Consider the following 24,116-nt stretch of genomic DNA (forward strand, 5'->3'; position numbering starts at 1 on the left):
CCTTCTATTCTGAATGACAGCCTCGCTGGATAGAGTAATCATGGTTGTAGGTTTTTGCTTTTCATGACTTTGAATATTTCTTGCCAGTCCCTTCTTGCCTGCAGAGTTTCTTTTGAGAAACCAGCTGATAGTCTTATTGGAACCCCTTTGTACGTAATTCTCTTCTCTCTTGCTGCTTTTAAGATTCTCTCTTTATCCTCAATTTTTGTCATTTTGATTATGATGTGTCTTGGTGTGGTTCTCCCTGGGTCCAGTTGTTTTGGAACTCTCTGTGCTTTCTGGACCTGTAAGTCTATATTCTTCCCCAAGTTAGGGAAGTTCTGCTTCATTCTTTTTTCACGTAATTTTTCAATTTCTAGTTCTTCTTCACCTTCTGGCAACCCTATGATTAGATGTTGGCCCACTTATAGCTGTCCCAGAGGTTTCTGATCCTCTCCTCATTTTCCTTACTTCTCGTTCCCTCTTTCTGCACTGGTTGACTGTTTGTTCCTTCCCTATGTTCCGATTTGTTGATCCTTGGTTTTCCCTCCCTCACCACCTGTTTTGTATGTGTTTTCATTCATTTCAGCAGGACTAGCCTTTATTCTTTCCCTGTCTTGTTTAAGATCTGCTGTTAGGTTTGTAAGCATTTTTATAACCAAAGCTCTGAATTGTGCCTCAAAAATATTTCCTATCTGCTCATCCGTTAGATCAGATATTTGCTGGTCAGCTGCGTCACTGGGATCTCTATCATGATCTGTGCCATCCTGACAGTTTTGTGTTTACCTTTGCTTCCTGGGCAGGGCTGTCATACCTTCTATGCTATAAGGGGCAGGGCCCTATGCACTAATAACTACCGGGTGACCCTTCTCACCACGCTGTGGTGTTTTGTGTGGAGGTGGGAGTCCAAAATGGATTCTTGCCACTTACTGTCTGCTGAGAGACTAGGAGCTTCTTACTCCATCCCCACCCCCTCCGGCCTTCACAGTCCAAGGCAATGGGGTCTGCCTTCCCCGGCATTGGAATTGGGAGCTGACGGGTCTGGTCTGTTGCTGTGGGTGCTCCCCAGGTGTTTCTTGCCTCTTTTTACATACTGAAATTTATAGGTGAAGTGATATGATGTCTGAAATTTGCTGAAGTGAGACCAAGGAATGTGTGGGGGTATAGATGAAACAAGATTGGCCATGACCTGGCAGTTGTTGAAACTGGATAAGTAGGTGGAAGTTCAATCTCCTCTCCCTCTCCTCTTCCTTTTCTCTCCATTATTCACAATAAGCTTTAAAAGATGTTTAAGTTTTCAAAAGCATTAGAAAAGTTCAATTTCTGACTTGTCTACAGTTTATAGTAATTAGCAAATTCACTTTATCAAATTTTGTATCTTTAAGGAGTACCTTTTAAGATATAAACCACACTCCTATTGACTTGCAATTATGGAGATCCTTATTGTTTAATACTTTTTTATGTAAATACTACAATGTCATATCATTTAAGTTCCGATGATGTTCTAATAAAGTATTGTGCACAATAATTATAAATCAACTCACCTAGGAGAGGTCAATACTTAACAGCAACATACCATCTAATAACTCAGTTTCAGACACAAAAGGTTATACCAAAAAAAAGTTTTATTTAGTACAGTTTCATATTTAGAAGAACATTCAAAATTATAAATGTAATTGGATCTTTAGGATACATAACTCTTAAAATACACAAGTTATATACAGACATTAGAAACTCAGTCTCCAAAATACTCAATAAAGATGTCCGGGTGACACTTATAGAATTGACCTAATAATTTTTTCTTCTCTTTGGCAGACAGTTTTGGATCCTTATCAATAGTTTTTAATAAATTCAATAGCTCATCCTTGGTTGTCTTCTGTGTATGGTCAGAATAATCACTTTGATCGATTCTCTGGCAAAAAATATATCCTTAAATATTAAAAGTAAAAAGTTCAGTTAATTAATCTATTCTTCAGATTTAAGTACAAAAATCAAGGAATATTTTTATATTTATGTTCCCCATTTTGTAAAATGCACTGAAGATGCCAAGCACTGCTGACTTTCTAACCCTGGTCAAGCTGTTTTTGAGCACAAGGAGGCTCTCTGCTAAGTCTGAGGACATTTAATTGAAATTAAAGTACAACTACTTACAGCAAAACACTTTCAAATAAATAGTAGGAAGTTATCTTTGGAAGATTATGAAGATAATATTTTTCAGATTACCTGTGTCTCTGTTTGGATCTCTTCCATTCTGAATGGCCATGAGCTTAACACTGACAATTTTATGTAGAGTTCCAGGAATCTTTAAAAAAAGGAAAGAAAGAAAAAGAAGGGACATCAGACATTATTCAAATGCATTTTAATCTAGTTATCTATTACATAAGCTCAAAGTAATTATCATAGTTTTACCTTAAAAACATCTTTTTGATGATCCATTAAAAAGAGTACCAGAAGATCAGTTTTGCCTTTAGATAAATTTTTATTGTCAACAATAGCTTTTGAGAATATCCTTTTCACAACCATTCGGTTGTCACTCTATAAAAAGAAAACAAAACATGCCTAATGGTAAATATTTAAAGGTTCAACATAAAAGGCGATGTTAAATATTAATAGCCATTATCCATTTCAGCATACTTGATGCAGATAATGAAATAATCTGACATGTGGGTCCTATAGGTATTAAGGATACTGAATGCAATTAACATTTAGACAAAAGACTTACTTCTTTCTGTAATTTAAATTCAGAATGATGTGCTGCAACAGCCATGAAATACAGTAGCCTTCTAAATTCTTCTCTATTTTGGGAATCCAGAAGCTTTATAAAGAGTTGAGTAGCTTCTAATGCTATTTCAGTCTTCCCATTCACTTTAGCCAAAGGAAAAAGTGCTTTTAATTTTGACCAAATATGACTATGTTAAAGGGAACAATATTCAAGTTAAAGCTTAAGCTAAACAGTAAACTTACTCAAAACAATTTTCAAAAGTAAAACAAACAAAAAAAGACTAAGAATTACAATAAATGACCAATACAATCAAGGAAACCTATTCTCAGATTGGCAACTAATATCCTAAATCCTTGTCATATAATAATTCTATGATATTAAATCTAACTCCTGGCTTTGTACACAAATTCCCAGCCTGTTTTTCATTATTCAATACATTCCAAGGGTACACTATATGTACAGTACTGATGTATTCAATCTACCTGAGAAAAATAGAAAGGATTCTCCAACCCCTCTCCCCAATTTGTTCTTAATAAACCATGTGGAACACTCTGGTTTATTGGTAGAGAGACAAAGCAGAATGCCTGCCACTCTGAAGAGACTGAAGTGGGTATGGTGGTGGTACTGGTAGTATTGCTTTCTAAAGAAGAGAACTGCGACTCTGTGCTTATTAAGCTTCCAGTGAATGAGAGCAGCATTCTCCTATGGCCACTAGAAGTTAGAGCTAACTTTAGAGCTTATTCAAGTCTCTTTCCAAATGATCCCTAGAAGTTTTGGAATAAACATACTTTCCATGATTTAATCCAGTTCTACTCCCAGCTTGAAGTTGTACCATTCTGATTAATTTTGAGGACAATTAACTTTTTCTTGTTTCATCCAAAAGACAAACTCTAGTATCCAGTAAGATCTTACTTACCTAAGAGTTCTGCGATTCCATTATGAACATCACATAAGTGATTTAACAGAGGTTCCCTACTACTATAATATTGGCCAATGGCATTAAACAGTAGTTCTTTCACTAAGTCTATTCTATCTGGTTGTTCAGGAAAGTTTCTGCTTATGTCCACCACCAGCTGGTCTGGAAGGTATTCCAAGCAGTCAGTTGCTGCAGAGAGCCACTCATCTTCCCTATTTGTGGGGGAAGGAGGGGGCGAAAAAACCATTTTAAAAAGCAAAGAGTAACAAATATACATACAGAACCCAATTTACTAGCTATTTCAAGTTTGCCACCAGGATAAATTTCTACACACTTAGATAAAGATATGTGTAATTCTTTTTAATATATAGCTAGGTCACATCTCATGGATAAAAGGTTTGGCTTATTATATGTCTTCTTTTTCTTACATTTTTAAAAGTGAAAACAGAAGCTATCCAGTGCAATATAGAGCTGAAAAAAGATATCAAAATTCACACTCTGTTATTTACATTTACAGTGGAGGCAAAGAAACTCTAAGTTACTTGCTCAGGGTCCCAGACAGGACTAGATCTCAGATCTGACTCCAAGACCACTATTTTCCTAACATAATGTTCCTTACTTCAGAGCTTTGTGTATGATCTATCATCTCTCACTTTGGCAAGGAGAGAACAGGGGAAGATAAGATAGGGTTTCAGAATAATTAAATATTAATTACCATTTATAATAAAATAGCAGTTGGATAACTTCGGAAAAATGCTATATTTCAAGACAAAATAACTTTTAATATTCAATTTGTTTAAATATATAGTTAAAAAAATTCATATACTCTACTGCTCAGGACAACTAATCTACCACCCAGGTGCATTATTGTGGGCTTCACCTCTCTGGGCACCAGTTTCATCAAGTTTATAACAAGATGCAGCTAGACAATCTTTAAGGTTACTTCTAGCACAATTTCTGATTCTGTATTTAAAATTTAAGGCAATAATGTTTTCACATGTTACTTTAGATTGAATAAATGTAATTTAAATTCTCATAGAATAATAAGGTTCCTATTTTACATGCAGAGTTCAATAACTAGCATGTTGGGGTTAACTTTTTCATATAAGATTTTAAGTTAGTTTTGACATTCAACTGTTTCTTAATAGTGTATTGGAATGTAGAGCTGGTGAAATACTAAAAATGTAAGTTGTACTCCTTTCTAATATTTTCATATTCCTAACTGTACTGGAACACTATCTGCTAAGGCAAAATAGTTAAAAATCAAAAGATACAAGATTTTAACCTTTAATAATTTTATTTAGGAGAAGAGCTTCAGAGTTATAAGGAATATAGCATTCTTCCTTAAGGAAAAAAAAACAATTCCTTTAGCACTTGAAGTTAATTTAAGCCTTTAAACCTTAAGATTTCTCTTCAGGAGAATAGTAGTCAGAGGTGAGAATAAGAGTTACTTTCATTATATTTCTTTGATAAAACTAGTTAATTTAAAAATACATATTTAACATGTATTCTAGAGACATATAAAAGCATATGTGGTCAAGGGAATCAAAGGATTCTAAGAATTTGCCAAATCTGTTCATTTTTTTCCAGGTTACTTTGAAGACCAGAGAGCTCTAAGAGACCAAACAGACATACATTTTAACAAAAATAAGAAGATGGAGAATAATAAATTTCATTTGATGTGCAAGTAAGATATGTGAAACAAAAATGAAGATGAAAAATAATTAAATCTCTTTTCTAATTTTACCATGGTGATTTTGTTCTTTCCCAAATATTGATAATATCAACTAGCAATATATATCTGATTCTATGGACAGAAGAATTCAAAAGATTATCTTAAAGCCATTAGCTATAATCATCCTACAAGCACACTCAAATTATTATATGTATTTCCACATACTGAGAGTCACCATAAGCCTTGAGAATCCCTCGATCCAGATAGTTACTGTTGTTGACCAAGTCAGGCTGCCTCTTAGGTTGGGGAACTTTAGGTACAACCTCTTGCTGTTTGAGTAAGGAGTCAAGCAGTGGAAGGTCTACAAGTTGTAGTAAACGCCCAATGGTTTCTTCTTGCCATACTTCATTAATAACTACACAGGAAAAATGAGAGGGTGAAAAGTAGCAATAGTTACTAAATGCTCATCACAAATTTGTGTAGGCAGGTCTAAGCTAATAAGTTTGTGGCCAAAATAAAATTCAAAAAAAAAGAGAAGAAAGAGAGACAAAGGGCCAACCTTATGAGGTGGTTTCTTAAAACAATTCAAGATTTGTTTAAAGTGTAGGAGTACAGACTCTGGACAACAGGAATTCTTTTCATTTTTGTACTATAAAAAGCAATATGGCAGAGATAAGAAATCAAGTCATATAACATGTTAATAAGGACTTTGGAAGAAAGAATGATTCATTCATTCTGAAAACTGATTTAAAACTCTTGGCTGCAGATTATTCCACTCAGGATTTCCCCAGTTAGGATGGGGGAGGGAAGGTAGAAATCAGTCATTAAACTATATTCCATTGCCACAGACAAAGAACATAAGAATTCTGTTACTATTTTAATGTAACTTTCAATTTTTTATTTAACCTAATGAAATCTTAGGAAAGAAATATCTGTGAACATATTTAAAATAAAAATCTGCATGCAAAACATTTCAGTTTTGAACCTCAGCCAGCTGATAGGACAAAAGTCAGTGTTCAAGAATTGCAACACTGATCTATTTGTTAAAGATAATAGACTTCTGTTAAAACTTAATATAAACAGCTTTAATACACAGTACGCTCTTTCTTTGTGCTTTGCATATTTAAATCCTAGAAAAGTTAAGACTGAAATGCTTTAAATGACTTCATTTGAAGTTAGCCTTCTATTTCTTACTCTTATCTTTAGCTTACCTTGTGGAGACAAAGTTGCAAAGAGATTTACATGAGGGGAGTTAGCAGGCTTTAAACTCAGATTTTCCCACAGATCCTCTAAACTTGCTGATTTGATATCAGATGACTTAAATAATGTGTCTGTATACCTAAAATGAATTATTTCATAAATCAATGTTTATTAGTAAGCCTACAGATATATTTAGGTATGCAAAAGCTAAGAGTTTCTGGGAAGTTTATGTGTTTCAGAACAAACACACATCAGAGCAAATTCTAAGAATAGAATAAAATACAAAACATCCTATATTTTTTTTTATCAAGCCTAAATATACATACACTAAATTCTCCTTTGAACATTTAGATTCAAGTAATTCAATGACTAAAATTTTAATCTGAATTTTAAAATAAGCTTTATTATGCTTACTGTTTTTATCAGTTATGTCTATTTCTGGGGCATTCTTTGGTAGACAGTGCTAATATATTTTCAAATACTGATTTACAATCCTTATTCACAATTCTGAAACCCAAAAATCTTAGAAAAGTCTGAAGTTCATTCAAAACTCATTTGATGACAAAATCTGCCCTGAGACTATCATAGCTTTTATTTATCCCAATTAGTATGAATATTTTGTTTACTACAGAAGTATCAACAGGTTGATAACCAGATGCTGTCCTAGGAGTGTTATTTATTATATATGTACAAAATACCTTTCTAAAATCTACAAAGTTCCAAATTCCTAAATGCATCCGTCAGGTACCAAAGCTTTCACATACAGCATGTGGACCTGCATCTGGAAAGTGCTGACTATGACCTACCTTATCCTATTTCCTTCCTACATAGAGTAGTAAATTTTCCCATGTTTTAAATATAGAGTTTTAGCCCTTGCTAGGTAACTCAGTTGGTTAGAGCATTATCCTGATACGCCAAGGTTGCAGGTTCAATCCCCCGTCAGAGCACATACAAGAAGCAACCAGTGAATGCATAAATAAGTGGAACAATAAATAATGTTTCTATCCCTCTTTTTCTCTCCCTTCTCTCCCTCTAAAATCAATTACTAAGATATTTACAACTCAATACACTAAAACTGACTTTGGGTCCACTCTGAATTATAACAGCTTCAATTCTACATAGTTTAGCTGAGAAGAATAAAAAAGAAAAGTTCTGTTTGTTTATAACAAATAACTCAGTTCACTATGTACTCATCACTTACATCCATTCCAATCACTGGGTTTTACAATTCTGCCCCACAGTCTACCTTTATATGATTCCCTCATCTCCACTACTGCTGCTTCTTCACCTTCATCAGTAGACTGCAACGTTGCCAGAGATTCCAAACTAGACGTCCCCATTAGGTTGGCCATACAGCTGCCAGGACAACCTTTCTAAAATGTAATCTCATCATGCTTAAAATCTTTCTGTGGCCTCTCAAAATTGTATGATCAAGCACAAATTCCTTAATACGTCATATGATACCTATGCATTCTGGCTCCCACATGCCTTTTATACTTTATGTCTGCCATTCTGTGGAGTCTAGTGGTATCTGACCCGCCTGCCTTCACGTTCTATGTTCTCATACCACTCTGTGCATAAACCCTCTAACATTTTTTACATGATAATTGTAACTTGAAGCAGAAAAATCAAAGTTTGTTGAATGTATTTTATATTTAGCAGAAACAAACAAAAATTATAGGAAATACCAAATAAATAAAAGTCCACTCTACTTTATCAAATTTATCCAGACTCAGATTTTTGCCTAATTTTCTAATTCAAAAGGAACATAAAGCTAGTCAGCATCTCATTAAAAAGTAAACAAAACCCTGCCAATGTCCCCATGATACTCTTACATTATATACTGACCTGGATGGTGAATGTAGTTCATTCTCTTTGCCAAATTGGCTGTCTTGGTTAGGTATTGTTGTGAATCTATAAAGACTGCAACTACTATCTTCAAACATAGGTTTTTTGTCTTTTCTAAAGACTTTGGTTGGAACTGCTTCAAATACTTTGTAGTCCATAAGTGCTTGACACACTCTTACCACTTTGGCCCGAGGAATGTCTACATCACCAAAATATTTATTCTGAATTAGGTGAGAAAAAATGACATCTACAGCTTCCGAACCAACAAAGCAGTCATTGTGTCTTTTTAAATGGTGCCTTCGTTTTTTCACCTCCACCTGTGTCCGAAGAGTGTTTATAATGCTGCTCCATACGTATGTAGCTCCAAATGGTTTCTGGGCCACACTGAAACCTGGAATGGGAAAAATATATATCACAGAGTAATTTTATTCATTTGAGATAAGGTCTAAGCAATCCTTAAGCAAAAAGGTGGTGATTTCCAAAGGTATTAATAAGGAGCAGTTTTGATGTCAGCTTATTATTAAAATATTAAAGTATTAGTAACAATTCACTTAAAAATTTAGTTCCTGCTATATGCTAAACACTTACCTATGTGCTTGCATACAACAGTGAGCAAAGAAAAGTCCCTATTATGGACTTATACTTAATGGGAAGATACAGACAATACACATCGTTACATCAATGCTAAGAAGAAAATAAAAGCTAGTTAAGGAAGAGAATGCTATTTTAGATGGGATGTCAGGAAACACCTCTCTGACAATGTGATCTGAGATTCTGGACACCATTTTAAAACAAGGAAGCAAGCTGTGCAGATATCTGGGGAAAGAGCAAAGGTCTTGAGAAGAGGAAGGAGGCCAGCATGGCCTGAGTGGGAGACCAAAGGAGAGAACAGCAGGAAGTGAGATCAGACAGAAGTGGAGATAGGGTTTGGGATGGGAGGGTACGGATCAAGTAGAATCTCGTGCAGTTACCAGTTAGGTGAAAGGAACTCTATTAAGTGCCTTGCATAAAATGATCTATCTTTCTATCTTTTTGAAAGATAGAAAACAGATTCACAGAGGTTAAGTGTAATTCTGGACATTATAAGAGATGGTACTAAGATTTGGCTCATGTTCTATATAATTTTAAAGCTTTTATCAATCAGATAGATAGAGGTATAGTTATAGATACACACACACAGCTGTTGGAATAAATTAGTACTTTTAAAGTTTCCTATTATGCAGGCTTATGAGTTAAGTACATTGTAAACAGGGTAAACTAAGTTTGGTTCCTGTCCAATATGAGCCTCTTGCAAAGATAAGAAAAGCACAGAAATAAAGCAAGGTTTTAGCCTAACAGAAAAGAAAGAAAACATGCTTTCCAAGATTTCTTATCACATTTTCCTTGTAATAAATTGATATTTGGCAAAACTATAAAGAAGAAAAGGAGAGACCATTGAAAGAAAAGGAAATGGACCTTAGCTTTATTTAGTAAGTTGATGGAACTGTCTAGTTAAATCATCAGCTTGGTGGCTGGCTGGCTTGCTCATTGCTTTCTCTCTTTTTTTACATAAACACAGACTATGCCTTTTTTTTTTTTTTTTTAAGGAAGGATTTTTAAAAAATATTTTATTTATTTATATTTATATTTAGAGAGAGGGGAAGGGAGGGAGAAAGAGAGGGAGAGGAACATCAATGTGTGGTTGCCTCTTGTGCGCCCCCAACTGGGGACCTGGCCCGCAACCCAGGCATGTGCCCTGACTGGGAATCAAACCGGCGACCCCTTGGTTTAGAGGCTGATGCTCAGCCCACTGAGCCACACCATTCAGGGAAGACACACTTTTTATGACACACTTTTCAGTGATCCTCTAAATAGTCAGTGGTTCTAATTTTTTTAAACCGATTTTTGTTAAGTATATTACTTCCTTTATTTTTAGGATATTTTGACAGAGAAGTTGAAAACTTATTACTTCCCTTAAGGGAGTCAAAAGGGAAAACAATATGCCTCAGTACAACAGTAAGAAATAAAGGGAATTATATTAAAGAAATAGCTACTGGAAATTATCTTCCTGCCTTCTTAGATAAAACAATATGTAAGATGAAAGCAAAGATAAGTTCCTGAAAGACATTAAAACTCCACTTAATGCATTAGAGTCATAAATTTTAAGTGGGTCAATTGGAATTCATCTTTTGAGTTGCAGTTAATAGGAGTAGAGTGAACCATTACTTAATTTTACAGCTACTAGAAATTTTAACAGCTTTACCATGAAAATTCCTAACATACAAACACATATATACAGAAAGCCCTTTACTGTTTATTTGTATATTTCCAATAACAAAAACTGGATGGTAATTTACTATCTACCCATTATTATTTTAAAGTAATCATTGTTTTTAATTATGAAAATTCCATTTTAAAGTTCTAGGTACTACATAATCCAGTAATAAACTAAGATAGAAGAAATTGATGCCAGTTTTCCAAATATCATGTAAGCAGTTTTTATTTCTGCATGCTCCCTTTTATTTTATTTTTAAAGTATATTTTATTGATTAAATAAAACTGTCCCAGTTTTTCCACCTTTGCCCCCCTCTGCCCAGTACACCCCTTCCCTCCAGCAACACGCCTCCCTTCCCCCTCCTTAATTCATGTCCATGAGTCATGCATATAAGTTCTTTGGCTTCTCCATTTTCTATATTATTCTTAACATCCCCCTGTCCATTTTGTTCCTACCAATTATGCTTCTTAATCCCTGCACGATTTCCCCATTCTCCCCCTATCCCCCTCCCAGCTGATAACCCTCCAAATGATCACCATACCTATGATTCTGTTGCTGTTCTGGTTGTTTGTTTTGTTTGTTGGTTTGTTTAGATTTAGTTGTTGAAAGTTGTGAATTTGTTGCCTTTAAATGCTCATGGTTTTGATCTTCTTTTTCTTAAATTTAAGTCCCTTTAACATTTCCTGTAATAATAGCTCGGTGGTGATGAACTCCTTTAGCTTTACCTTGTCTGGGAAGCATTTTACCCGCTCTTCCATTCTAAATGATAGCTGTGCTGGATAGAGTAATCTTGGTTGTAGGTCCTTGCTTTTCATCTCTTTGAATACTCCTTGCCAGTCCTTTCTTGCCTGCAAGGTTTCTTTTGAGAAATCCACTGATAGTCCTAGGGGAACTCCTTTGTAGGTAACTCTCTGCTTTTCTTTTGCTGCTTTTAAAATTCTCTCTTTAACTTTTGGCATTTTAATTACAATGTGTCTTGGTATGGTCCTCTTTGGGTCCAACTTGTTTGGGACTCTGTGCTTCCTGGATTTGTATGTCTAATTCCTTCGCCAAATTAGGGGAGGTTTTTTTTTTTTTTCATTATTTTTTTCAAGTAAGCTTTAAATTTCTTGCTCTTCCTTTTCTTCTGGCAACCCCATAATTTGGATGTAGGCACATTTGGAGATGGTTCCTAAGCCTGTCCTCTTTTTTTTTTTTTTTTTTTTTTTTTAAATTCTTGTTTCTTCTTTTTGTTCTGGTTGAATGGTTTTCTCTCCCTTATGTTCCAAATTGTTGGTTTGAATCCCAGCTTCCTTCCCTTCTCTGTTGGTTTCCTGTGGATTATTCTTTATTTCACTTAGTGTAACCTTCATTTCTTCCTTTATTTGTGGCCGTACTCAATCATTTCTCTGAGCATTCTGATAACCAGTGTTTTGAACTCTGCATCAAATAGGTTGGCTATCTCAGTTTCACTTAGTTCTTTTTCTGGGGTTTTATTATGCCCTTTGATTTGGGCCATATTTATTTGTCTCCTTAATTTAGCAGCCTCCTTGTGTTTGTTTCTGTGTATGGGGTAGAGCTTTTACTCCCTGTTTTAGTAGTGTGGCCTATATAGAAAAGGCACCTGTAAAATTGTGAGGGGCAGAGCCATAGGTAATTGTCAGGGTGGGACAGCCCTCTTCACTACTTTGTAGCTGTGTCAGGAGGGCTCGGAGAGGAGGTAATGCCACCACCTGGCTTCCGGCGGTTTGCCTGGTGCTTGCCCCATTTCCAATCATTTCACCTGCTTCCCATGTGCAGCTGGCACCTTTCCTGCTGCTGCCCTGGTGGTGAATCCTGGAGTGGGTGGGTTTGCATAAGTTCTAAGACAATGTTAGCCCTTTAAGCAGCAAAAAATCCGGCGGTTTCTTCTGCTGCCCCAATCCCCACTGGATTTTACAGCCAGAGGTAATAGTGTCTATCCTCCCAGTGCTGGAACTCTGGGCTGTGCAGTCTGGCCTGGAGCTGGAATCACTTGCTCCTAGGGTATCTCTCCTGTCTGTTCTGCTGCTGCCTTTTTACGCCTCACTGCCTCTCAGCCCATCTCCATTACTCTGCCCCTCCTACCCACCTGGATAAATGTGTCTTTAAATCCTTGGTTGTCAGACTTCAATACAACTCAGTTTTCTGATGGTTCTGAGAGTTATTAGTTTTGAGATCTGTTTGTAATTCTTTATATGGTTGCTCAAGGAGGTGAAGCATGTCTACCTACACCTCCATCTTGACTAGAAGTCTCTCGTGTGAGCAGTTTTAAGAATGAAATTATAGAGAATCAATTAGATAAATCAAGTTGGAATCAGATTCACTTCTGGTACAGTATTTAGTCTCTACTGAATATAGTCAGTATCAGGAGTTTGGTGGAATCTCAAAATATGTTCAGGCCATTCATGGTGTCCAGAACTCAGGAGCAGCTGAACTGTTTCCAGCCACAACTACTAAATAAAAGGAGCATTAGCCATTACTATGCTTAACTTCCTAAACTACCAGAGATTATAGTGAAGATTTAAATGAACTTGATACCTGTTCTTTAGTCTTATTCATATCTTCATTGTACTATTAAGAGCTAACATTTAGTACTTACAATATGACAAGCTCTGCCTTCTCTCATTTAATCCTGATCAACTTCTCTGAAATAGTTATTAATAATCCTATTTTGAGCTAATTAAGGCTTAGCAAATTAAACAAACTTGCCTTCAGTTTTACAGGTAGTAAGTATATACAAACCAGCTTTTCCTAGCCTGTGTGTGTGTGTGTGTGTGTGTGTGTGTGTGTGTGTGTGTGTGTGTGTGTGTGTGTGTGTGTAGGCACCAACCAATGTCACTCCAATAAATTCAATTTTTTAAAAAGCAAGCCACCAGATAGTTTTAGTATTAACTTTCATTGAAGAATTGGATTAAGTAAAGACCTTTAAGTGAGCCAATGAGATCAGAATACACAAAATACACAACTTGAAAATTTGTAAATCCTTACCCAAGCTATTTGAAAACACTTAGTAGTTAATATCCCTAAAATATGTCCGGATATCATAAATTCTATGATATATACTGTCCATAGTATACAGGAGTAAACAGGAAAGGAAAATAAGCCAGATTCAAATGTGTACAGATCAGGCTGCCTTTTAAGGACCAGTGAAACAGACTTCTGAGCTAGTAATAATATTAATGATGAAACACATAAGTCAGCTAAGCTACAAGTAGGTTAGTATACTAACCCTAAAAGATAAGGCTGAGTCACTTATTAATTTGAGATCATTAAGAGAACTGACGTGGGTGAGAGGGAGGGGATACACAGCCTCAATGACATGGAAAAGGCTAATCTGCACATGGGAATTAAGAAGTAAAGAATAAATTTCCCCATATTTACTTGCTGCTTAAATATGGGAAATCAGGAAGTTCTGCAGGTTGGATAACATAGTATAAAAGATTAAAGAACAGGTTAGAGCAGGATACTAGGCACCTGTGAGCCACACAATGTTCCCATAGTCCTCCAGGCATGATACAATTCAGCCCTTTCAGGTCCCTTCTGTTCTCACTGACCATTAATTCCCAACCATTGCATCCTGGGATATTTCCCCTCAAGCATCACCACCCACAGACCCAAACTAGCTCATGTTCATACAGATAACTTTAATACATAATATACCCTGGACCTAACAAGTAAATGTGCCAAAACCCACACCAGGATAACCTGTTTTTTAAATGCTGACTTTACCAATTGAACACAGGTCCCCCACATGAGGGTTTGAAGCTTCTTATTTATCACCATCTAGTAGCTGAAATGAATATTGGTATAGCAGACCATGTTCAGTAAGATGAATTATTGTGATTCTAAAACAGGATTCAAGAAATCAGAAGTATACAATGAATACTTTGTAAGCCTAGCAACCAGAATTGGAGCTTCAGTTTTTCCTCAAACCTCTCTTGCATCAAGAGCTAGAAAATTCTTTAAAATTTATCACTGTCTATATCTTTTCTTAAAGATTTTATTTATTTATTTTTAGAGAGAGGGAAAGGGAGGGAGAACGGGAGGAAGAGAAACATTAATTTGTGGTTGCCTCTCACGTGTGCCCCAACTGGTGACCTGGTCTGCAACCCAGGCATGTGTCCTGACTGGGAATTGAACCGGTGACACTTTGATTCACAGGCCACTGCTCAATCCACTGAGTCACACCAACCAGGGCCACTGTCTACATCTTGATGCTTCCTTATTTATATTTGGTCAAGTATGTTCAAAAATCATGACCAAAGAATCAAAGAGTCTTCAGACCAGCTGCGATCAACCTGGCTAGGAGATTTAACCTCTATAGGTTGGTTTCTTCGTTTACTAATACAAAAGCTGACCATTATGTTTAAGGATGATTTCAGATCTAAACTGATTATAGGCTTTTAGAGACTGAAATTACACCTCTCCATTTAGATATGGATATTGAACACCAAATACAATAAAGTAGGAAATGAAGCATGCAAAAAAATTTGCCACTAAACAGATAAAAAGCTTTTTGGAAGGTGGTCTAACAAGAAGCTCAGAAATTGTTTTAGACTAGATCTATAATATACTATACATGCTTTTAAGCACTATATAAATCTAAGCCAGTTAACATTCATTTTTCAAGCAATCTCATCTTTATTTACTTGAAAACAATATCTGTCTTTCAAAAGCAAAGACCTGCCCTTTTATGTATCTGAAGTCTACTCAGAAGAGTTACCAACAATAAAAAGTTAAACTCCTAACATTGAACTCTGATGTATATTTGTAATGCAACAAATAACCACCTTCATTTCTAAAAATGCACACTAAATAATCAAGCTATTACTAATAATTCCCTAAATATCAAGTCATAAAGCAGACATATCACAAAATAACACTTACTCGAAGAGTTACAAGGGGATAATCAGCATCAACCATGATCCGTGCAGTCAGCATCAACTATGGTTCTCCTGGGAAAACCTCTTTAAGGGCTAAAACACTTACATAATCATTTTGAATAGTGAGATTATGTTAATACCTTAGAAGATCAAGGTACACATTCTAAAACTGCATCCCAATGTAATATAAACATACATGCAGAATTACTAAAATGTGCTAAAAATGAATATGCAAGAATTTTATTTTCATTTTCAGGTATTAAACTGCTCCCCTCCCCATGAAAGAAAAAAATTCAGCTCATGGTAGGCAATTATCACAAAAATTGAAGAACAGTGAGCTAGTGCCTTATTTCTTTCTAAGTTCCTTATAGCTTACAGAAATTCAAATTATTTAAGTGCCTTATGGAGTGCTTCACATAATACAGTTGGTTATTCAATATTTGTTAGTTGTAGATTATTGCCAACTACTAAAAGATTTTAAAGAAGGGTTAACACAGTGGTTCATAGTGGGTGATTTTACTCCCTGCTGGACATAAGACAATGTGTAGAGACATTTTGGTGTCACAAGCTGAGGAAGGGGGAATGCTATTAGCATCTAGTGGGTTGAGGGTCTAGGGATGTTGCTAAACATCCAATAATGCACAGGGCCAGCCGCCAAAACAAAGCAAATGTCAATAGTGCCCAAGTTCAGAAATTTCTGGTTGATTAAACACTGTTTAGACCTAGAAACTTGTGTTAATGCAGCAGACACAGTGCTAGGTTCTGTGAATACAAAGCATAAAACAAGAGCATGGATTTTGGAGTCCCAGAAACCTGGGTTCCATTCTTGCCTCCATCATGTACTAATAATGCAATCTTGGGCGAACTGCCTAATGTTGTTTAAAAACAGAGATAATTCCACTTCTCTCAGTTACTGGAAGGATCACATGAGACAATACAGGTAAAGAAGCTAGCACAGTACCAGGCAATTAAGAGATGTATAACTAAACACAAAGGGGAAAAGTGTCGCAATCTAGGAGAGCCTAACGAGATGTGGACTCAACGTAATGTAATATCCTAGATGGGATTCTGGAATAGGAAAAGGACAAAAGGTAAAAGCCAAGAATATCTGCGTAAAGTATGGGCTTAGGTAATAATCAATAACAAATGTACTATGCTAATCTCAGATGTTAATAAAGGACTCTGAGCGAAGGGCATGTGGGAACTTGATGTATTAAGTTCATGACTTTTGTAAATCTAAGTCTATTCTAAAATTTTAAAGATTTAAAAAGTAAAAGATAGCTAAGAATCCTCTAATTAAAACATTTCCACACACCAAATAAATAAATAAAAAGAGAAGAGAGGGCATTTTTCTTCTTTCTTTCTCTGAAATAAGAGGACCATCCCTGCCCTCAAAGAGCTTACCCCTTACCTATTCACACCACCTGAATGATGATGTTAAGCCTTGAACAGTATCCAATTAAGACCAATCGCAGATATGAAGACAAGATGTGATATATGCCAGAGGACTTAACTCTTCTAAAAATCCTAAATCATTTAAAATTGAAGAGAATTTTATTTAAGGTCTTTTTTTTTTTTTTAAAGAGGTTTTAAAACATTACTTACAGAATTGTCAAGACAAAGGAAGAGGACTACATTTATTGGGCATTAACCAAAACCTGACAACAGATAAAAATAGAGAATTGTGTTTTGGGTGTTAAAACTAGGCAGCTGTGACTAAGTGGAAAAAAATTCCTGTACACTGATACCAATATTACAACACTTTTACTGCAGATTGGTTTTGTAGTCCAAAGTCTGTTGTCCTCTTATATGGAATTAGAGTTGTCATGCTAATGACTGAGATTGCCTCTGAAAAGAAGGCTGCAGGCCAGTAAAGTATGTAAATTAAGTCTTTACTAATAAGAACAATTTAAAAACATGTTAAGAGAATTGTCAACAAAAGCAGGCATTGGCTGCTGCTTTAATTCATACAGATTAATGAGATAGCATATGGGAAGTACTTTGAGCTCCCTGGAAAAGTGATACCAGGTGAATTCAAAGAATTAAGTTACAGTATAAAGGGATAACAGGATAACATACCACTTTCTTGTTTGTTTATATTAAAAGACAAACACCTTCGAAGTATTTGCTGAAAGTTAACATACAGACTTCATTCCTACATAAATCAGGTCCCTGGTTATTACAGCCCTTTTAAGGTATGGAAGTTGCGAATGGGTGCAGAAACAAAAGTACAAAGCTGCTTGCCAAAGCACATAGAAAGGGAATGGCAAGGAACCAAGAACGGGAGGCTCCTATTACTGTGCTCACTGGGACTGTGACAAGGCACCTAAAGGGTGGAAGAGGGATTAACAAATGCTAACAGGTGAGGTCTCACAAATGAGAAGAGGCTTTTTATTGCACCTCATGTGAACACCACAAAGAGCCAGTGGTCTTTTCCTTGGGTTCAAATCCACTAAGCAGCACTTGAACTCTCCTGAGAGTCATCTACTTAATTTTGAACACATATTCCCTTACACCATCTAAGAACCTTTTCACAAATGCCCAAAGCTTAGAATTGGTATTTCATCTGTTGGAGAAAACAGGATACCATATTTTTAATCATGTAAAACTTGGGAATATCTTTCACTCAGAAAGTGAGCCTAAAGATGTCTCTTTACTATTCCCAATATCATTTGATTTTTAAATTCTCAAATGACGAAGTATTTCCCTTCTATTCACAATGTAAAACAAAGAGAAATTCTGAATGTAGGTAACATGCGCTTCTCTGAATCCTTTAAACTGGATCAGAATAAGGTCGGTATTAAGATCGGTCTTAGAGAACTACTTTTCATTTGTTCTTTTCTATCACAACTTATCATTAGCATTTGAAGATTAAAAGGAGCATTACTAATTGGAAGTCAAACACAAGGCTGGGCCCCTGAGATGCCCGATGTGACCTAAGTCAACTCACTGACGACTGTCACCTGGCAGCATTTTACAAATGAAAGGCTTTTTGTCAGATAGGGAACCAATTCCTGTAACACACCACACTGCAGCTACAGAAAGGGGAAAAAGTTATAACCTATAAAATGGAAAAAAAGCCAAGTGTCATCTGGATATCTTCACTATATTTATTGAGTTATAGATATGCTAGAATCGAAATTTTATAACTGATTATCTGATTCCGTTCATTTGGGCAATGAAAGAAATCAAGATGCTAAGCAAACTGCTCCCAAAGATATGATTAAGCTAGTGGCAAAATTCGCCAACATCTTTCCTAATGTCATATAATCGTTAAAAAAAAAAAAAGTACAAAACTCTTATTTACTGAAATACTGCTTATCCAGAAAGTGTATCCCGCGCGAGAACCGCAGCCTCAGACCACCAGCCTACCCCGTGACCCCTACCCTTCCGGGACAGGGTCCTCAGCACTTACTTACCAGGAGGCCTCTGCGCCGGGTTGTGGAGAGCGGAGAGGTTTAGCGTCGCTGCCTTCTCCCGCACGGTGGCCATGGCCTGAGCTGCCTAGACACCAACACCTCAGACTGCTCCACAGTGAAGTGCGAGCCCGCGACCGCCTGTTAACTGGCCCGGGGCGGGGCGGGGCTCCCGCCGGCCACGCCCCCGATCAGGGACGGGCCCGCCCCTCCCTGGCTGCCTGGCGCTACACACCGCCTGTCACGTGGCAGCTTGGGCAGCGAGTAACCCACTGCCCCGCGTGCTAGGAAAAGGTGCGGGTCCCGCCTTCAAGGACAACGCTGGCCATTCTAGACGCAATGTCCAGGTAGAAAGTCTTTCGGTGTGTCCAGCCCTGCGAGTTCACGCCGGCCCCCACGTGGGCCGCATCCCACCGCCGCTCAGCACCGTCCAAGCGCAGACAAGGGAAAGTGCCCGGCAGGCTCAGACTAGCTGGGTGCAAACTACGTTCCATCGGATAATAGCTCTGGGGCTTGGCAAGTTAAGTGCTCTGTCTCTCAGTATCCTCACCTGTGATGCAAGGGTAGTATTAGTACCAGCTACACGTTGTTTTTTTGACGATGACACGAACTAATTCATGTTCAGCAATTTCTGGAAGATAAGTGCTTAAAATTATGTCATGGTGATAAAATGAATCTAGTTGTTCACACATCTCTCCCTGTAAAGAACAGATCTTTATCTGGCCCAGAAGAGCAATGTCTAGAGGTCATAATCGGGAGGGCTTCTGGCTGGCCTTGGGGCTGTCTGCCAAGGCAGTTGTTGCTGTATCCAAAGTAACTCTGGGTCAGAAGGGTAGGGACAGAATTTGCTATGGAAAGGGAGTGAAGCTGAGGAAAAGGGAGAGAGGGCTCTTAATGGCAAGTTGTAACCAGGGAATCCTAGGGTCCATTGCTGGACCTCTGAAAGAATGAGTGATCAAAGAGACCAATAATTCAATTGCCAGATATTTGCCCTTTGTTTTCTTTTTGAAATTTGGAAAATTTGCAATTATTTTAAACCTTTGGTACATCTAAATGTCTTCTTGGAAGGAGAATGCCTGTGTGATCAGGTTAGACATTAGAATGGTATTTAAGTGGGAGTTGATTACATTATTGGAAGAAAATCTCATGTGGTTGTTTCAGAGAATACATACAAAGAAGCTGTGACCCTGGGGGCCTGAGTTTAGTAGGTAATTGCTGTTCCTAAGATTTAGAACACTGCTAAGGACTTAGCCATTTTTTTTTTTTAATGTGCTCTCTCCCCCTGGTGGTTGTAAAACCTGGACTCACTTCCGTTAAAGGAATTTCATTTGTAATTTCTCTGTTTGTTACTGCTCAGAGATAAGATAGAATTTAGGAGCAGTTTCCAGCACGCCATAGGCCTGTTATCTGTAGTCTGTCCCATGTTATATTACTGAATGAATATACAAGTCCATCCTCACTACTTAGGAGAAAAAAGCTCATCCTATTTCTGGGAAATACTCTTGACAAACACCTATTCTGGGTTTTGAAGAGGTTGGTAACTTCAGTGACCATTTTGAAAATTTATATCACCTATCAAAGAATTTTTACCAGCTTGTGCTATATTTGTCTGTCTCACCTGAAATGCTGTATTTCCTCTTCTCTACCTAACCACATTCTGTGTACCCAAGAGGCCCAACTCAAGTCCCACCTTCTTCACTGGACATATTTTTCCAGGTTACCCTCATATATTTCATCTTTGACCACTGATGGCACTTATTAAGTACTTTATTATTTAGTCTCCTACTGCCTTATACAGATAGATATTACCTAATTATTTCAGCGCACACATCTCGATTATCTAACAAGGTTGGAGAATTGTCCAGGGCAGGGAGCACATTTTAACCTTTTAGATTACGTTCAGTATTTGTAGTGTTGGGCACAGAGTAGATGTCTTGATTGTCATCAAAATACGCAGTGCTTTAAAAATACATCAGCATCATACTTTTTAAAGTTCAATGGTTAGAAACCTCTTAAAATAAATTCATAAAAAATTCCTTTCATCTCTAGCAAGTATCAAAATTAGTTTATGACATGAAAGAAAATCTCTCCCATCCCTTTTTGATCAATCCAGTGTACTGCTGCCAAGCCTGCAGCCTTTTTTCTTTATTTTAATATTTTTTGTACTATAAAAGTACCTCTAGCATGCACCCAAGTGGTAATTTTTGCAAAATTTTTTTCACTTAGAGTGCTTTAAAATTATTTTTATTGAATATCTAAAATAAGTGTGGCAAGTCAGTGTAATGTTTAGCATATGAGAAAACTTCACTTGATCTAAATTTGTGTAAGTCAGTCAAGAGGTAGGAAATAGAACAGAAAATTTATGTTTCACTAATTAGTTCTGGCGCAATCCTAAATATAAAAATATTATAAACAAATAAAATGAAACAAAAAACACCCAACCAACACCTCTGGTTTCTCTAGCACTGTAAACCAATGATGAGTGAAAACCTTTTGGAGTTTAAAAAAGTTTTATTTTTAAGATAGTAATCTGCCATCTTTCCATTATTAAAATATTGAAAATGTAATTTTAAAATTTCAACTTCAAATGTTGGCGAATCACATTTCAGGCTCATCTGAACATAGGTTTACCCTACCAAAAATTGTTATAGTGGACTATTTGTGTTTAGGAATTTATCCCTCTCTATTCACTCTCATTTTGGGGGGTGCCAAGTAATGGGGAAAATGGGGAGGACACTGAAAAGAGAAGGAAATTAAAACTTATTTTCTGGAAAGGATCTGATATATAATGGATAAATTTTGTGTGAACTGCTTAGTAAGTTATCTTTCCCAGGGTTCTTCCATTTTAATCTTAATTTTTAATAGAATACAACAAAATTGTCCTCCATTAAAGACATTCTGAGCAATAGTACATCGCATGATGAACATATCTGGGGAACAAAGGAAGCCTTAATACAAGACAGCCTTGAGGCTGATTTTTTAACATGATTGAATATTATAGGGGAAAAATTTATAAGTTCTCTCTTGATTTTTTACATTTTTGTTTATTAGGCTATTTCAAAGTCTTAAAAGATTAAATATACACCATGCTGAAAAATTCTCTTCTGTCCTTTAAAAAGAAGATTTTTCTTAGAGATAGTTTACATTATTTGGTATAGATTAATGTTCATTCAAATGAGTGTGTTTCAACAGATTTGAATCTATTTGCACATAACTTAAAGGAAGAAATTTAGACTTTTTTATCCTTAGAATGGCCTTTTAGACCTTGGGTGTATGAGGATTGCAAATACACCCTAAAAAAACTTTTTATTTTATTTTATTTTATTTTTTACTGATAATGGCTTCTACCATCATGTGCTTTTTAAAAATACAGATTCCTACCTGCCACTTTTTTATTTTCTGCTTCTCGGGTGGTGTATCTGAGAATCTCCATCATTTTTAAAAATTGTGGTAAAATCCACAAATCTTAATCATTTTTAACATGTACCATTGATAATTCAGAGAACCATATTTTGAGAAATACACCTCATAAAGTTTCCTTTTACCTGGTAGGATTTTTTTGTAGAATGTAATTTCTAAGACAGCAAGAATTTTTGTCTTTTTACTGCTGTATCTTTAGTCCTGTGTTCTGAAGCTGGTTCTATACTAGGCTCTCAACAATTTTTGTGAATGCCTGAAAACTAAAATATTTCAGATGTAGTTAAGTACCAAGTGAAAAATACATTCTACACAAGTAATTTTCTATATTCATAATATACTTGATACAATGGTATGTGCTAAATTATCTTTTTAAATCATAAGATTGGTGATTTCTGGGGAGGGAAGAGGTAGTAGAGGTGGAAGAGGGTATCAGGGGAATAAATGGTAATGGGAAAAATACGATAAATAAATAAATGTTTTTTTAAAAGCATAACACTTTTAATGCTAACTTCTGTACAATTATACTTGTATATTTAAATCATAGAAAACCAAAGACTAGCTCAGGCCAGGTAGGTCAGTTGATTAGAGCATCGTCCCGATATACCAAGGTTGTAGGTTCAATACCCAGTCAAGGTACATACAAGAAGCAACCAATGAGTGCATAAATAAATTGAACAGCAAGTCAGTGTATTTTTCTCTCTCAAATCCATCAATAAAAAAAACTTAAAAAAAATAAAAACTATTTGAGGACTCCCCAAGTTACATCTGTACTCTACACAGTTTATTAAAACTTCTTCCTCATTTATCCTGTTGCCAACTCTATATCTCCACTTAGATGTTCAGTAGGCATCCCAAACTTAACATGTCTAAAATCAAACTCCTGCTCTCCTGCCTCTAAATCTGCTCCACAGAAACTTTCTCCAGCTCGGTTAATAGCAACTCCGTTTCTCTAGTAGCTCAGGTCAGAAATCTTAAAATCACCCTTGACTCTTCTCTTTTTCTCACACCCTACACCCAATTCATGAGGAAATCTGTTGGCTATTGAATCTGCCCTGGCTGGTGTGGCTCAGTGGATAGAGTGTCAGCCTGCAAACCAAAAGGTTTCTTGTTCGATTTCCAGTCAGGGCGCATACATGGGTTGCAGGCCAGGTCCCCAGCTCTGGGAGTGGAAGAGGCAAACAATGGATGTTTCTCTCACATATTGATGTTTCTCTCCCTCTCTTTCTCCCTCCCCTTCCCCTTTCTCTAAAAATAAATTAACAAAAAAGATGAGAGAGCTGGAACTTTCAGTCCCCTCCCTTCTGGCCCCTGTGGAATGAAGAGGAACTTGTTCTGGCAACTGAATCTGTCCCTAATGGTCAATGATTTGATCAGTCATGCTTATGTAAAGAAGCCTTCATACAAACCCAAAAAGTCTGGGGTTCAGAGAGCTTTCAGGTTGGTGAAAACCTGAAGATTCAGGGAGAGTGGGGAGCCTGGAGAGAGCATGGAAGCCCTCTGCCTCTTCCACCATCCTTGCCCTATGCATCTTTTGCACTCTTATAATAAACCAGTAGTTTTATAAATAAAATATTTCTCTGAACTTCTGTGAGCTGCTTTAGCAAGTGAATAGAACTCAAGGAGGTGGTGATGGGAACCTCTGATATGAAGCCAAGTTGAATAAAAGTTGTAGCTAACTATTTGCAATTGACATTTGAAGTGTAGGGCAGTCTCGTGAGGCTGAGCCCTTACCCTGTAACCCAAGAAGGGTGTTGTTGGAACTTCCAGTCTATAACCCACACGGGTGATAACCTAGGCTTGTGA

General features: G+C 36.6%; 1 protein-coding gene across 1 annotated transcript; it reads right to left on the minus strand.

Moving 5' to 3' along the window:
* Positions 1–1,586: 1,586 nt before the first annotated feature.
* Positions 1,587–19,021, minus strand: DEPDC7 (DEP domain containing 7). The gene is made up of 9 exons (XM_090267588.1): positions 18,897–19,021; positions 8,341–8,731; positions 6,504–6,631; positions 5,518–5,707; positions 3,618–3,829; positions 2,702–2,844; positions 2,389–2,514; positions 2,203–2,281; positions 1,587–1,908 (listed from the first exon to the last, which is right to left on the minus strand). The coding sequence occupies exons 1-9, from the start codon at positions 18,967–18,969 to the stop codon at positions 1,715–1,717; spliced, it is 1,536 nt and encodes a 511-aa protein (XP_090123714.1). The 5' UTR covers positions 18,970–19,021; the 3' UTR covers positions 1,587–1,714.
* Positions 19,022–24,116: the final 5,095 nt, after the last annotated feature.

The sequence above is a fragment of the Furipterus horrens genome, unplaced genomic scaffold (assembly GCF_987537825.1).
Source record: "Furipterus horrens unplaced genomic scaffold, mFurHor1.1.pri manual_scaffold_2, whole genome shotgun sequence".
In the NCBI taxonomy this organism is placed as follows: Eukaryota; Metazoa; Chordata; class Mammalia; order Chiroptera; family Furipteridae; genus Furipterus; species Furipterus horrens.